We start from the raw sequence: 11,691 nt of genomic DNA, 5'->3' as shown, positions 1-11,691 counted from the left end.
CATAGAGCTCTTTGTGGCGTTGCCTCAGATGTTGAACTAGATTTGTTGCGCCAAGTTCACACGTACTCCGTCTGCAGTGCGTATACAGTATGTGTATGCGGTGCAGAAGCAGCACGGCCTCATTTTGCTTTCGCACAGGACGCGTTTGCAGTCCGCTCCTGATCCGCGGCTGTTTACCACAAACACAACATTTATCCATTATTTTGATTTCAAATCCAAACGTTGTTTCTGAAAATGTTTTTTTCAGCATTGTGATTCTCTTTTATCACAGTACAGTAATACAATCTTTCATAGACATATTCACGTTTAAACTCAATAAATATAACTTTGTTTAACTACCACCACGAGTGCCATCTATTATTGCATTGTTTATCTAAAAGTGCACTTTTCCCTTGTTTTAAATCTAGCCAAAAAGCCATGTGTTGACTGTGAAACAGTAGACTTTAATTATATGCATTTATGGTGTAATTACTAAATTTCCGTGTCAATCCATGTTAATTTTTTACCGCAAATAATGCACTGTGCATGCAGCACAGCAGAAATAGACTCCGTGCGGAAACGATCGCAGCCGGACCGCAATCGTGTGCAGTGTGAATGCTCTGATCCGTTAACATGGGCGCCGACAAAATACGCACCACAGACGGGGTGTGTGAACCTGGCATTACGTTTGTATGCCCGCCTGGTCTGTTTTGTTCTCGTGCTCCATTTAGGCGCGCTGCATTCTGATTGGCTCGGATAGCATAGGAGGTCGGGGGCGCGGAAAATCGTGCTGTAAAGCAATTTAGAAATCGTGCATGCTCAAATCGCAATTTTATGACGATTACGATTAATCGCACAGCCCCAGCACGCAGCATATTTCATAGTATTCTAAGCAGTGATAAAGGCTATGTCGATTAGCATTGCATTATATATATACTTTATTATAATGAAAATTATATTAAGAACTCAGATAAACCATATATTGTCGTAGTCGTGTCTTTATTAGCCACGCTGTATCAATGAAAGCATTTAAATCATCTGTTTATTTAGCTACCGCTATAGGGATTTCCTGGGTTTCTTCTGCGGGGTGTATTTGGAGTTTCCCTTTAAGAGCGCCCTCTGGCCTTCGGATGGAGATTTACTACTGATCACAGAACCATGCTTCACTGAAAGATATGCATGACAATCGCAGCTTCTGTCTAATTGTGGTTTCGATTTCATTTCGATTTATCATGCAGCCCTTAACATTTGTACTTTTACTGAGAATCAAAGACATGAACAACTTTTACTCTCTACTTGACTACATTTTCGAATTAGTATATGTACTCTTTACTCCACCACATTTGAAATAATTAATGCAGTTACAATTTGAATGGCACCTAATAATTTTTGCAGCAGTTTATTTCTGCTACAAAGTAAGCAATATTGCAATCTATGGGGCTTTGAAGATGTGTTGCCCTTACACACCCAAACTTGTCAACACGGCTACTTTACATGATTGTTTCAGTGATGAGGCTGAAACCAGCATGTCCAGTGCAAGTACACTTTAATTATTCATCACACACACAGACACACACACACGCGTGTGTGTATATATTGAAGAAAACTTTTTGAAGTATATTGGTTTACTTAAGTGCTTGTAGATGTTTATGAAACAAATACATTCAAAAAAAATTATTCTCCAACACTGTTCAGTTTATTTTAAAAAATCATTGTCATTAAACACCATTATGTTAGGTTTCCCATTTAAACAATTCCAACGTGTTAAAATGACTTGAAACAGTTGCGTTTTGGTTCAACTCAATATTTTCATTTTGAAAGTTTGAAATGTTTCAATTAAGTAGGCCAAAAATAACATTTGATGCTTGTTCAGTTTACTTAAGTAAATTAAGTTAATCCAACAATTCTTTATAACCACTTTACTTAATTCATTTGAGTTGAGAGTACATAAATGATTTTACTTGTGCAACTAGGAAGTGGATTTCCCCTTCCCATCATGCTTTGCACAGGGCTGGATAAGGAGAGTAAATGTTGAAATACAATGTTATTTTAGGCATTTTTTATTAAAATCATAAACTTGGGAGACTTGTTAATGTTTAATGCTCTTTTATGTTTGTATTTAAAACAGTTTCTGGTATTTAAAACAGTTGCGTAAGTGTATGTAAGTGTTTTTGGGGGTTACCATTGTGGCAAAGTGTAGTGTCTTTGCAACTTTACAGATCTTCTTTATGCACCAAGAGCTTGTGACACTCCACAAAATAATGTTCTTTTTAACAGCATCATATGACCCCTTTAATAATAAAAAACAACAATTTTGGGCATGCTGCCTAATTCACAATCACGCTGTGTGCAATGATTTCTGACTGAAAACTACATCGGCGATGACCTACAGCCAATGAGAGACCTTGCAAGATACAGGGCAGAGGGAAGTTCGGGGAGGACGGCGATCCGACGAGTTTGAAAATCATGCAGTGTGAACTCGGCATAACAAGTTGGCTAATGCCTAAAGTTAAGTAAATCCAATGTATCATTTTTTTTAGTGTTGAAGGTTGTCTGCCTAATAATTTAGTTTCTAGTTAAATGTTTTAGTTTGAGTTCAACAAGCATAAAAAAATCACTTCATCAATGTATCAATTTCATTTAAACTATATTTGATCAAATTGTGTTGGCCCAACTCAATTACATTTCATCGCATGAATGAGTTTTTTTATGAGTTGGGGCTACACGTATGTTTTGGATGGAAATCCTGCCCTCAATTAAATTGAGTTCATCCAATGAATTATTTTTTTGAGTATAGTTGTAATACTTGATTATGAATGGTTGAACCACGTTCAAAGCTATTAAATTACTCTAGAAATACATATCCATGATTTAATTACACCAGTAATACTATGTCACCGTGTTGCTTGCCAACCATTCTGCTATTAGCATTGCACCAAAGATGCAAAGTTTTAAACCGTTAGATTCTGTTATGAATTTTGACTTAAAGGGAGGCTTCTTCCTCTTCTTAAGGGGGTTTTGGGCACTCTGCTCCATGCCTAACAACGGCCCTTTGATTTCTAAATTCACTGTAAACCACAGCTTATTGGGGATTATTGCTTTATTTAGATGCTGTTGTGTCAACCTTTTTGTGTTACACTATTGAGGTGTCCAGTTTTATTTCTATTTTAGAAAATAAACATGATGGCTTTTCTCACAAATGAACCGTTTAGGTGCTGAGGACTATTGCATCTTTGAGCCACATTCAGTACAGGTGAAATACTTCAGTAATTCCAAAAAGAAAAAGTGCACTTTAAATGCCTGTATGATGCGCTTAAATAACCGAAAAAAAATGAAGTGTGTAAAAAAGTTGCCCTGTATATCATCAGCCTTAAGTACAAGCTCCACTGATTCGAAACAAAACAAACTGTGGTTTGTGGTTCAACTCCAATCACCCCGCTCCCCTCTGAACCCTGTTCAAACCCCCACATACTGCACCGGAAATATTTCAACTGTATTGTTTGTTCATATATGTTTACATGTGGACCTGAGAGGCATGACATTTAGTTCCTTTGCATGTCTCAACATAAGCTCACTTGAAACTGAAATTTTACTTCGCTGTCCTGCAAAGTTTCCAACCTGCTTCAGCACAAAGAAACCCCTGAATAGCTGGTTGAGGTGTGTTTAATTAAGGCTGGAGTTAAACTCTGCCAGACAGTAAAACTCCAGCGGGGGGAAAAAATATTAACAATAACAATAAATACAAATATAATAAACAAATCAGTATTGAAAGCTGTGCAAATTGTATGTTCTTGGACTTGACAAATGCGTACTACGTGCGGTCTAGGGAGCGAAATGAGACGCACCTTTGTGTATGTGCTTTACTCACAAAAATAAATAGCGTTATTAAATGGTAAACGATATATTATAACGTTAAATTCAAGTGCAAAACTGCCTGAACGGTTGTAAAAACTTTAAACACTTTAAATGCTTAAAGACACAAACCTTTCTGCAGCAGAATCACATCACAACAGGCACAAGAGCGCAGGCTTATGGCGTCGTCAGACCAAAATAAAAGTACTTCACGTTACGCACGCACACACACACACACACACACACACACACACACACACACACACGTTTAGGGTTAGGTCGTAAATTAAAATAATTTTTAGACTGTCCAACAGTCTAACGTTAAAGTGTTTAACCAAGCGTGTTTTAACCAAACTCTGAATTACTCTAGAATCAATTTAATGTATGTAAATATGTATACTCTCGGTGAGTTTAGACAGCTAGCGTTTAAACAAGACTTTTATTTTGGTCTGGTGACATGACGTCAAAAGGCTGCACCGCTCCTGCGTCTGTGATTCTGCTGCAGACAGGTTTACGGTTTAAATTGTTTGAGCATTTTGGAGTTTAAGATCATTACATCGATGCAAACTGTTTTATTGTTTTTATAGTTTTTACAAGCAATGATAAATGTTATAACGTTACATTCAATAGCAAGTAATTTTTTTAAGCTAACATATATAAACGTTGTTTCTTTGAACAAAGCTCATCCACGCGTGAAAAGCAGAAAATGTGTCTCATTTCGCTCTATAACTCTGTGTATAGTGAATCAGTTTACCTTAAACACGAATGTAGGCACTTGTAAGTAGTGATGGAGAAACGGAGCTTTAAGAAACTCCGAGTCAATTGCTTCTCAAAATGATTTTGAAGCGATCGAATCACTGCACGCCATAGAGACCGTTAACAAAATGAAATAAAATAAAATACAACGACACGCTTTACTACACATGCTGCTCAAAACACTGTAAATGAAACGATAACAACAAATATTGCATGGCAACTTTTATGAAACCAATTACAATTTTGTTTTCATTATAAATGATCATCTATTATATGTAATCTTTTATTTATTTTAATGCTTTGTAATGTTAATTTTGACTGTTCTTTTGGGAGTGCCTGGCTAATCAGGCCAACTGAAGAAAACCATTGTTTTGACTGACAACTTGCCAGTACCCTGACTGCAGAACTAGGGAGCTGAGTGAGATGCATCCATAGTTTTGGATTTAGTTTTATTATTGTAAATTATTCTCATATTAAACACGACAGTGTGTTCACACACACAGAAAAACTCCTGGTGAAGTAACTGAGATCCACGTGACACTATTATAAAGATGGCATTTATTAAAGAGGAGAGTGGAGACATGAAGATTGAAGAAGCATTCAGAGTCAAACATGAAGATACTGAGGAACAAACAGGTTGGTTTCCATTTTCAAAGGTGAGCTTTGATCCTTATTAAAATTTTGACATGTTGAGATCACGACCAGACAAACACTAATGCTGCCTTTAAAGTGTCATGAAACCCTAAAACACATTTTTTGAGATGTTAACATATACAGCGGGTAAAATAAGTATTGAACACGTCACCATTTTCCCCAGTAAATATATTTCTAAAGGTGCTGTTGACATGGAATTTTCGCCAGATGTCGGTAACAACCCAAGTAATCCATACATACAAAGAAAACAATACAAATAAGTTCAGAAGTTATGTGTAATATAATGGAATGACACGGCAAAAGTATTGAATTACTGAAATGTATTTAATACTTTGTACAAAAGCCTTTGTTGGTAATGACAGCTTCAAGACGCCTCCTGTATGGAGAAACTAGTATGCATTGCTCAGGTGTGATTTTGGCCAATCCAAGTAATCCATACATACAAAGAAAACAATACAAATAAGTTCAGAAATTAAGTTCTGTGTAATAAAATGGAATGACCCAGGGAAAAAGTATTGAACACACTTACTGAAATGTATTTATTACTTTGTACAAAAGCCTTTGTTGGTAATGACAGCTTCAAGACGCCTCCTGTATGGAGAAACTAGTATGCATTGCTCAGGTGTGATTTTGGCCCATTCCTCCACAGAGTCTTCAAATCTAGAAGGTTCTGTGGGCGTCACTCGGCTAATGTCCGTCCTGTGCACTGAAAGCTCCTCCACATCACGAGTAGACACGCCCCTTATTGCTGATTGGCTACAAGTTTGTTTTGCTATTCGGCCCGAATCAGTTTTCTAAAGTGTTTTTGAAAAATTACATACCCTACCTTTAACGCAGCAGAACAATTCATATTTTTAAATAATAATCTTTATATGTAAATGTCAGATGATGTGGCTTGATGTCTTTTTATTAATGTTCATTTTTCATGACCAAAATAACATTTATTCACTAAGAGTTCATTCAGTTGTCAGAGAAATGTTACAACAGAACAATAAAAACACAACTTTTAAATGCTTATTATAATTATATACATGCTTCACCCAGGATTTGAACCTAAGGTGACAGGCTCTGACATGCCAGTCGAGCACACTAACCACTCCCCCAACTCCCTTGGTGGATTGACGAATACAACATATACGGTATAAATATATAAGTAAATTCGCTTAAAGGTCAGTAATAAAAAATGCTCGTTCCCAAGAGCTGTCAATGGTCATGGCTACAGCCTGATATTCAGAGCCCGCAGGCAAAGAGTGAGAGATGCATGCCGCATTGTACCTCAGCCAGTGAAATACAGCCTTTTAAAGGAGGAGGAAATATGTTTCAGTCTGCAAAAGTGGCAAAACATAAAACCCTGCCATTCAACCTCAGGTGTTTGACTGGTAGAGTGAATTTAACTGATTTAACTGATTGTCAATACTGTTTCAGAGCAATACTTCTAAAGCTTGAGAAAATTGTAGCGCTCCTAACCGGAAAATAGAAGTCCTTTTACTGCAGGTGCGTAGAGCCAATGGGATACTTGAAAATGAACAGAGAGTGGCTAACTGCACACTGATCCACTCAAGACTGGAAAAGTCTACAAAAACTTTTTTTTATTTTATAAATTGCATCGTGCAAAAAGTGCATGCGAGTTAAAAACAGATGGACACGAGCAAGCAGACGTTACAGCACATTGCTATCTGCAGTGCTCACAGTGAGCACTGAAGATGACACGATTATTGTGATGCACCGCAAACAATGATATATAGCAGTGGCGTTCAGTCTTAGGAATAAGTACGTACAATGATTTATTTGCCAAACGGCAGTAATATTCTTTAAATCTACCAGTTGCAGTTGCTTCCGTGCGAGTGGATTCTCCGCAGCTTTCTCGCCTCCGCTCTATTGCTATGACTCGTCAGGATTGCAGCGCGTTCTCAGTGTTTTGCTGGTCTGCGGCTGATTTCATGCGCGAGGTTAGCTGTCCGCGAAGCGCTCGCCCAAGCGGAAAAATGTGCTGATCCTGTCAGATCTCGATTGCCGAAAATCACATTGTATTTGATGCAAAATCAACTCGACTAAATCAAAAGAAAAAAAAACACTAACTGTATATTTTTGTTTTCTCAAGCAAAGCAAATTTTAAAAGTCCACTGAAAACATATCTTCTTACATTTCTGGTCATAGACAACGCATGTTGAAGATATACGTTATTGTCAACGTTATTTCCTAAGCAGTAAATAAAAATAAAAAAATGTTTATTTTAGTTTATTTGCGTGCTTTCACATTGAGCAGCATTAACTACACAGAGCCGTTGTTCACTGATGTTGCATTGAACGTGGTTTTGCACAGCTCGTCAGTGAACAACGGCTCTGTGTAGTTAATGCTGCTCAATGTGAAAGCCCGCAGGTGAAGGAGATTTACTGCTGATTACAGAACCGGCTTTCTGACAAGATGCGCGTTAAATATCGCATGCGATTTATCGTGCAGCCCTAGTTTATTTGGGATATATACAATTTTAATAATAACAAACATCATATTGTTCCCTTTGTTTTGCGTATGCTCGTGTCGCTTACAGTTAAAGTCCTCTGATTTTATTATTGTTTGCAAGTAGGGCTGGGCGATTTTTCAGATTTTATCGATTAATTCGAATTTAGTGTTTTGCCACAATTTATTTTTTAGAAATCAAGGCATCGTGATTTTTAATAGAAATATTACCAAACGTTACAATTAAGACACTTTGACAATATGCCAATGATAACAGTAAAGAGAGAAGAACGATCCAACCGCATGTCGGCACACGTGATTAACCTCTCACATGTGATGCGCTCAGTGAAGGACCGCAAGTAGAATACTGTATATCGCTAGGCGCCATTCACACAGAATGCGCTTTTGTGTTGACTAGATGTGACGTGGGCAGTGGAATAGAAAAAACATGCAAGATGGGCGTGAACTACTTTTAACTTGAGCGCTGCGTTTTTAGAATGCCGTTTCATGCATGAAAAAAAAACAATAGAAAAGCAACGCAAGCGAATAAAAAACCTGTAACTACCACTGTATGTCTAATATTTCACGTTTGCATCATGGTGACAGGCTGATAGCTGCTGTTGTTTTTACAGAACATTAATTAACGTTAACGTTTATAATTAATGTTAATAAGTCTACTTGTGTTATACCTTCAGTCATTTTGAATTTGAATTACCTTGACTTTTGAGATTTTTTAAAGCATTTTCCTCATATTATGTCTGAACACATAATATAAGTATGTACAACAGTACAAGTTTGTACAACATGTTGTTGTAGTTCATGCATCTTTTCTGCAAAGATATTTAACAAGTGATTTGTTTAACATTTACATAATGTTGACAACTTCATGTCTGAAAAAGTTACTTGAATAAAGAAAAAGTTACTTGAATCATGTTGTAGTTACATTTTCAAGTTGACTAGTTAAAAATCGTAAAAAAAAACGAGAATCAGTCAAACGTTCTGAAAAAAATCGAGATTTTAATTTTTTGCCAAATGGCCCCACCCTATTTGCAAGGTTGCAATGTTACTTTGCAATATTTTTGGGTATTTTGCATGGTCTGTTATTTATGAAAGAGGATTAGGGCCAAGCAATAATAATAATATGAGTTAAGCTGATTTGCCATCTCCAGCTCCTCACATCCATGCAGCACCGGAGATGGTTTGCATCTTCCCTTATGGGGTATATTTGTCATATTCTTAATCCCTTGCCAAGCGTATCGAGAGTTACCTTGTATAAAAGATGCCTCTATTTTTTGTTTGTATGAGTGTTTATCTATTTGTATTTGTCTTTTAATCTGCCTCTGTGTGTCCCACAGAGCCACCTCATCCTGATTTCTATATGCCTTTCTTTTCTTGTTTATAAGGGTCTTTAAGTGTTTAGACACCCAGGGTTTGTCATTAGGGTATACCTTAAAAGTCTTAGTGGGAATGACAGAATCCGTACAGAAATTTATATAATCAGTAACTGTTTCAACCTGTTCATTAATATCAACTATACTAAAAACACCCCTGCAGAGCCGTTATACTGTCATTGTCCCATACTTTAAAGGGGTCCTATTATGCTCTTTTACAAAGTCTTGATTTTGTTTTGGGGGTGTACTAGAACATGCTCTCATGCTTGGTGGTTCGAAAAACACATTATTTTTCACATAATTTACATTATTAAAATACCTTTCTCCCCAGGCTGCCACAAACGGCTCGAATAGTTCCTGCTTTGATAAAGGTCCGCCTTCCGAAAAACAAAATGTGTTGTTTTGAGACTTTAGTCTTTACAGCTTCAGGGATCTTATCTATGCACAATCAGCTTGTAACACTCCAAAGAGAAAGGAAAACTTGAAATCGCATCATATGACCCCTTTAACAGACTTTTCCTGAGGCTTCTCCCTTTCGAGTAGCCTCTGGTAGACAGGACGAAGATAGACCACACTGTGATCAGACGCTCCCAATGGCGGGAGAACTGACGAAATATAAGCGTTTTTAACAGTTCCGTAGCACATATCCAGAGTCTTTTTCCTCCTTGTTGGACAGTCACCATATTGATAATATGTGCACAAACTCTTCTTAGCATTACTAAAATCACCCATAATAAACTTGGGGGCGTCAGGAGAAATTGTCTCAAGTCTCTGAGATAGATTGTAAACGATCTCTTGGACTTTCTATTGGGATGTTTTTTTCTGGACATGTTCTAAAAGTGGGAAGAGTTCATTTTAAGAAGTTCTGAGATCTTGGGTAACCTCTTTCAGTAGCTTAGCGAGTATAGAATCTAGCAAACATGATTGCATTGCTTTAATGGTTTTGATGTCTGTTGCTTTGTACCTATAAACTGGGATTAACTTGTATTTGTCTTTTTTGCTTTAGACCTGATGTTGCTGAAAGAGGAGAGTCAAGAACTGAGTGAAATGGAAGAAAAAGATAAGAAAAATCATGATTTCCTGACTGGAGAAAAATCCACGCAGGCTAAAAAGACCTCACGAAAAAGAGCTCGGAAGACCAAATCTAAATCTAACTACACTTGCCGTCAGTGTGGAAAGAGTTTCAATCAAAAACATAGTCTTGAAGTCCACATGAGAGTTCACACTGGAGAGAAACCTTTCAGCTGTCAACAGTGTGGAAAAAGTTTCACTCAAAAACAAAACCTTAAAGTCCATACAAGAATTCACACTGGAGAGAGCTCTTTCACCTGCCAAGAGTGTGGAAGCAGTTTCACTCAAAAAATAAACCTTAAAGTCCACATGAGAATTCACACTGGAGAAAAGCCTTACACGTGCAAACTGTGTGGACAGAATTTTACACACAAAAACAATCTTAATTCTCACACGATAAGTCACACTGGAGAGAAGCTGTTCACATGTGATCAGTGTGGAAAGAGTTTCACACGCAAGGTTACCCTTAATTACCACATGAAAATTCACTCAAGAGAGGACTGTTTTTACCACATGAAAATTCACTCAAGATAGGACTGTTTTACATGTCATCAATGTGAGAAAAATTTCTGTCATAAATTAAGCCTCAAAAATCACATGAGAATCCACACTGGAGAAAAGCCTTATTCATGCCCTCAGTGTGGAAGGAGTTTTACATATAAACCATCCCTTGATTCCCACATGAGAACTCACACTGGAGAGACCCCTTACACCTGCAAATATTGTGGGAAGAAGTTCTCACAAAAAGGAAACCTTCAGACTCACATAAGGCTTCACACTGGAGAGAAGCCTTTCTCATGTCTTCAATGTGAAAAGAGTTTTACATATCAAAGAGACCTTAAGCAACATTTGCAAACTCATTCTGGCAAGACATTGCAGTGTTCCTCAGTGTTGTAAAAAAAAATAAAAAATTCACACAAAATTAAAAAGTCATGCAGATGCGAGACCCTATTTTGTGCTTGTATGTGTGTGTAGAAAGAGGTTTTAACTGGCTCTGCAGTTTAAAATTTCACCAGAAAATATGTATCTATGTAAAATTATTTCTTTCCCATCAATGTTTAAAAAAAGTTGCCAGTCAACTGCCAGCAATTTAGACAATTTTCACAAAATTATCACGGCCCCCAAAATACTTTGTTGTATGAATATCTGAATATTCAGTATGTCAAAAGAACAGAGCCTCTGCTTTTAAACAAATAAACAAACATTTTATTCTAGCTTCATGCTTTTTTTTTTTTTTTTTTAATCCAACACATGAAAGGTAACATTTTGAACAATAAATAAGAGATAATCGCATCTTAGTCAAAGAGTATGTATGGATCCTATACAGAATGATGATATTGATGGATTAGATTGCTTCCATCAATATTAGGGATGCACGATACTGGAATTTTGCCGATATTCGAAAAGCCGATATTTTTCAACTCATTTTGACCGATACCGATACATTTCCTTTTGTTTGGAAACAACACCAAGTCTCTCCTGTGCAGAAATTATAAGCAAAATATTTTTAATTTTGGTTAGTTTTTAACAA

General features: G+C 36.9%; 2 protein-coding genes across 4 annotated transcripts in view; one reads left to right on the top strand and one right to left on the bottom strand.

Annotated features, from left to right (window-relative positions):
- LOC107685390 (gastrula zinc finger protein XlCGF52.1-like) overlaps positions 1 to 4,039 on the bottom strand; it is a 22,248-nt gene extending 18,209 nt beyond the window's left edge. For all 3 annotated transcript variants that reach the window (XM_016481959.1, XM_016481960.1, XM_016481961.1), the window contains exon 1: positions 3,964 to 4,039. The gene's annotated coding sequence lies outside the window, so the exon portion shown is untranslated. The remainder of the gene's footprint in view (positions 1 to 3,963) is intronic.
- Positions 1 to 11,279, top strand: part of LOC107685389 (gastrula zinc finger protein XlCGF57.1-like) — a 228,654-nt gene extending 217,375 nt beyond the window's left edge. Inside the window, exons 3-4 of the mRNA XM_016481958.1 lie at positions 10,244 to 10,658; positions 10,695 to 11,279. Of these exons, the coding sequence (XP_016337444.1) occupies positions 10,244 to 10,658; positions 10,695 to 11,057 (778 nt within the window). The 3' untranslated portion in view covers positions 11,058 to 11,279. The remainder of the gene's footprint in view (positions 1 to 10,243; positions 10,659 to 10,694) is intronic.
- The last annotated feature ends 412 nt before the right edge of the window (positions 11,280 to 11,691 follow it).

This window comes from Sinocyclocheilus anshuiensis, unplaced genomic scaffold (genome assembly GCF_001515605.1).
Source record: "Sinocyclocheilus anshuiensis isolate Anshui unplaced genomic scaffold, SAMN03320099.WGS_v1.1 scaffold982, whole genome shotgun sequence".
Classification (NCBI taxonomy): domain Eukaryota; kingdom Metazoa; phylum Chordata; class Actinopteri; order Cypriniformes; family Cyprinidae; genus Sinocyclocheilus; species Sinocyclocheilus anshuiensis.
Note: the sequence above shows the minus strand (reverse complement) of the source record. Positions and strands in the feature narration are given on the sequence as shown.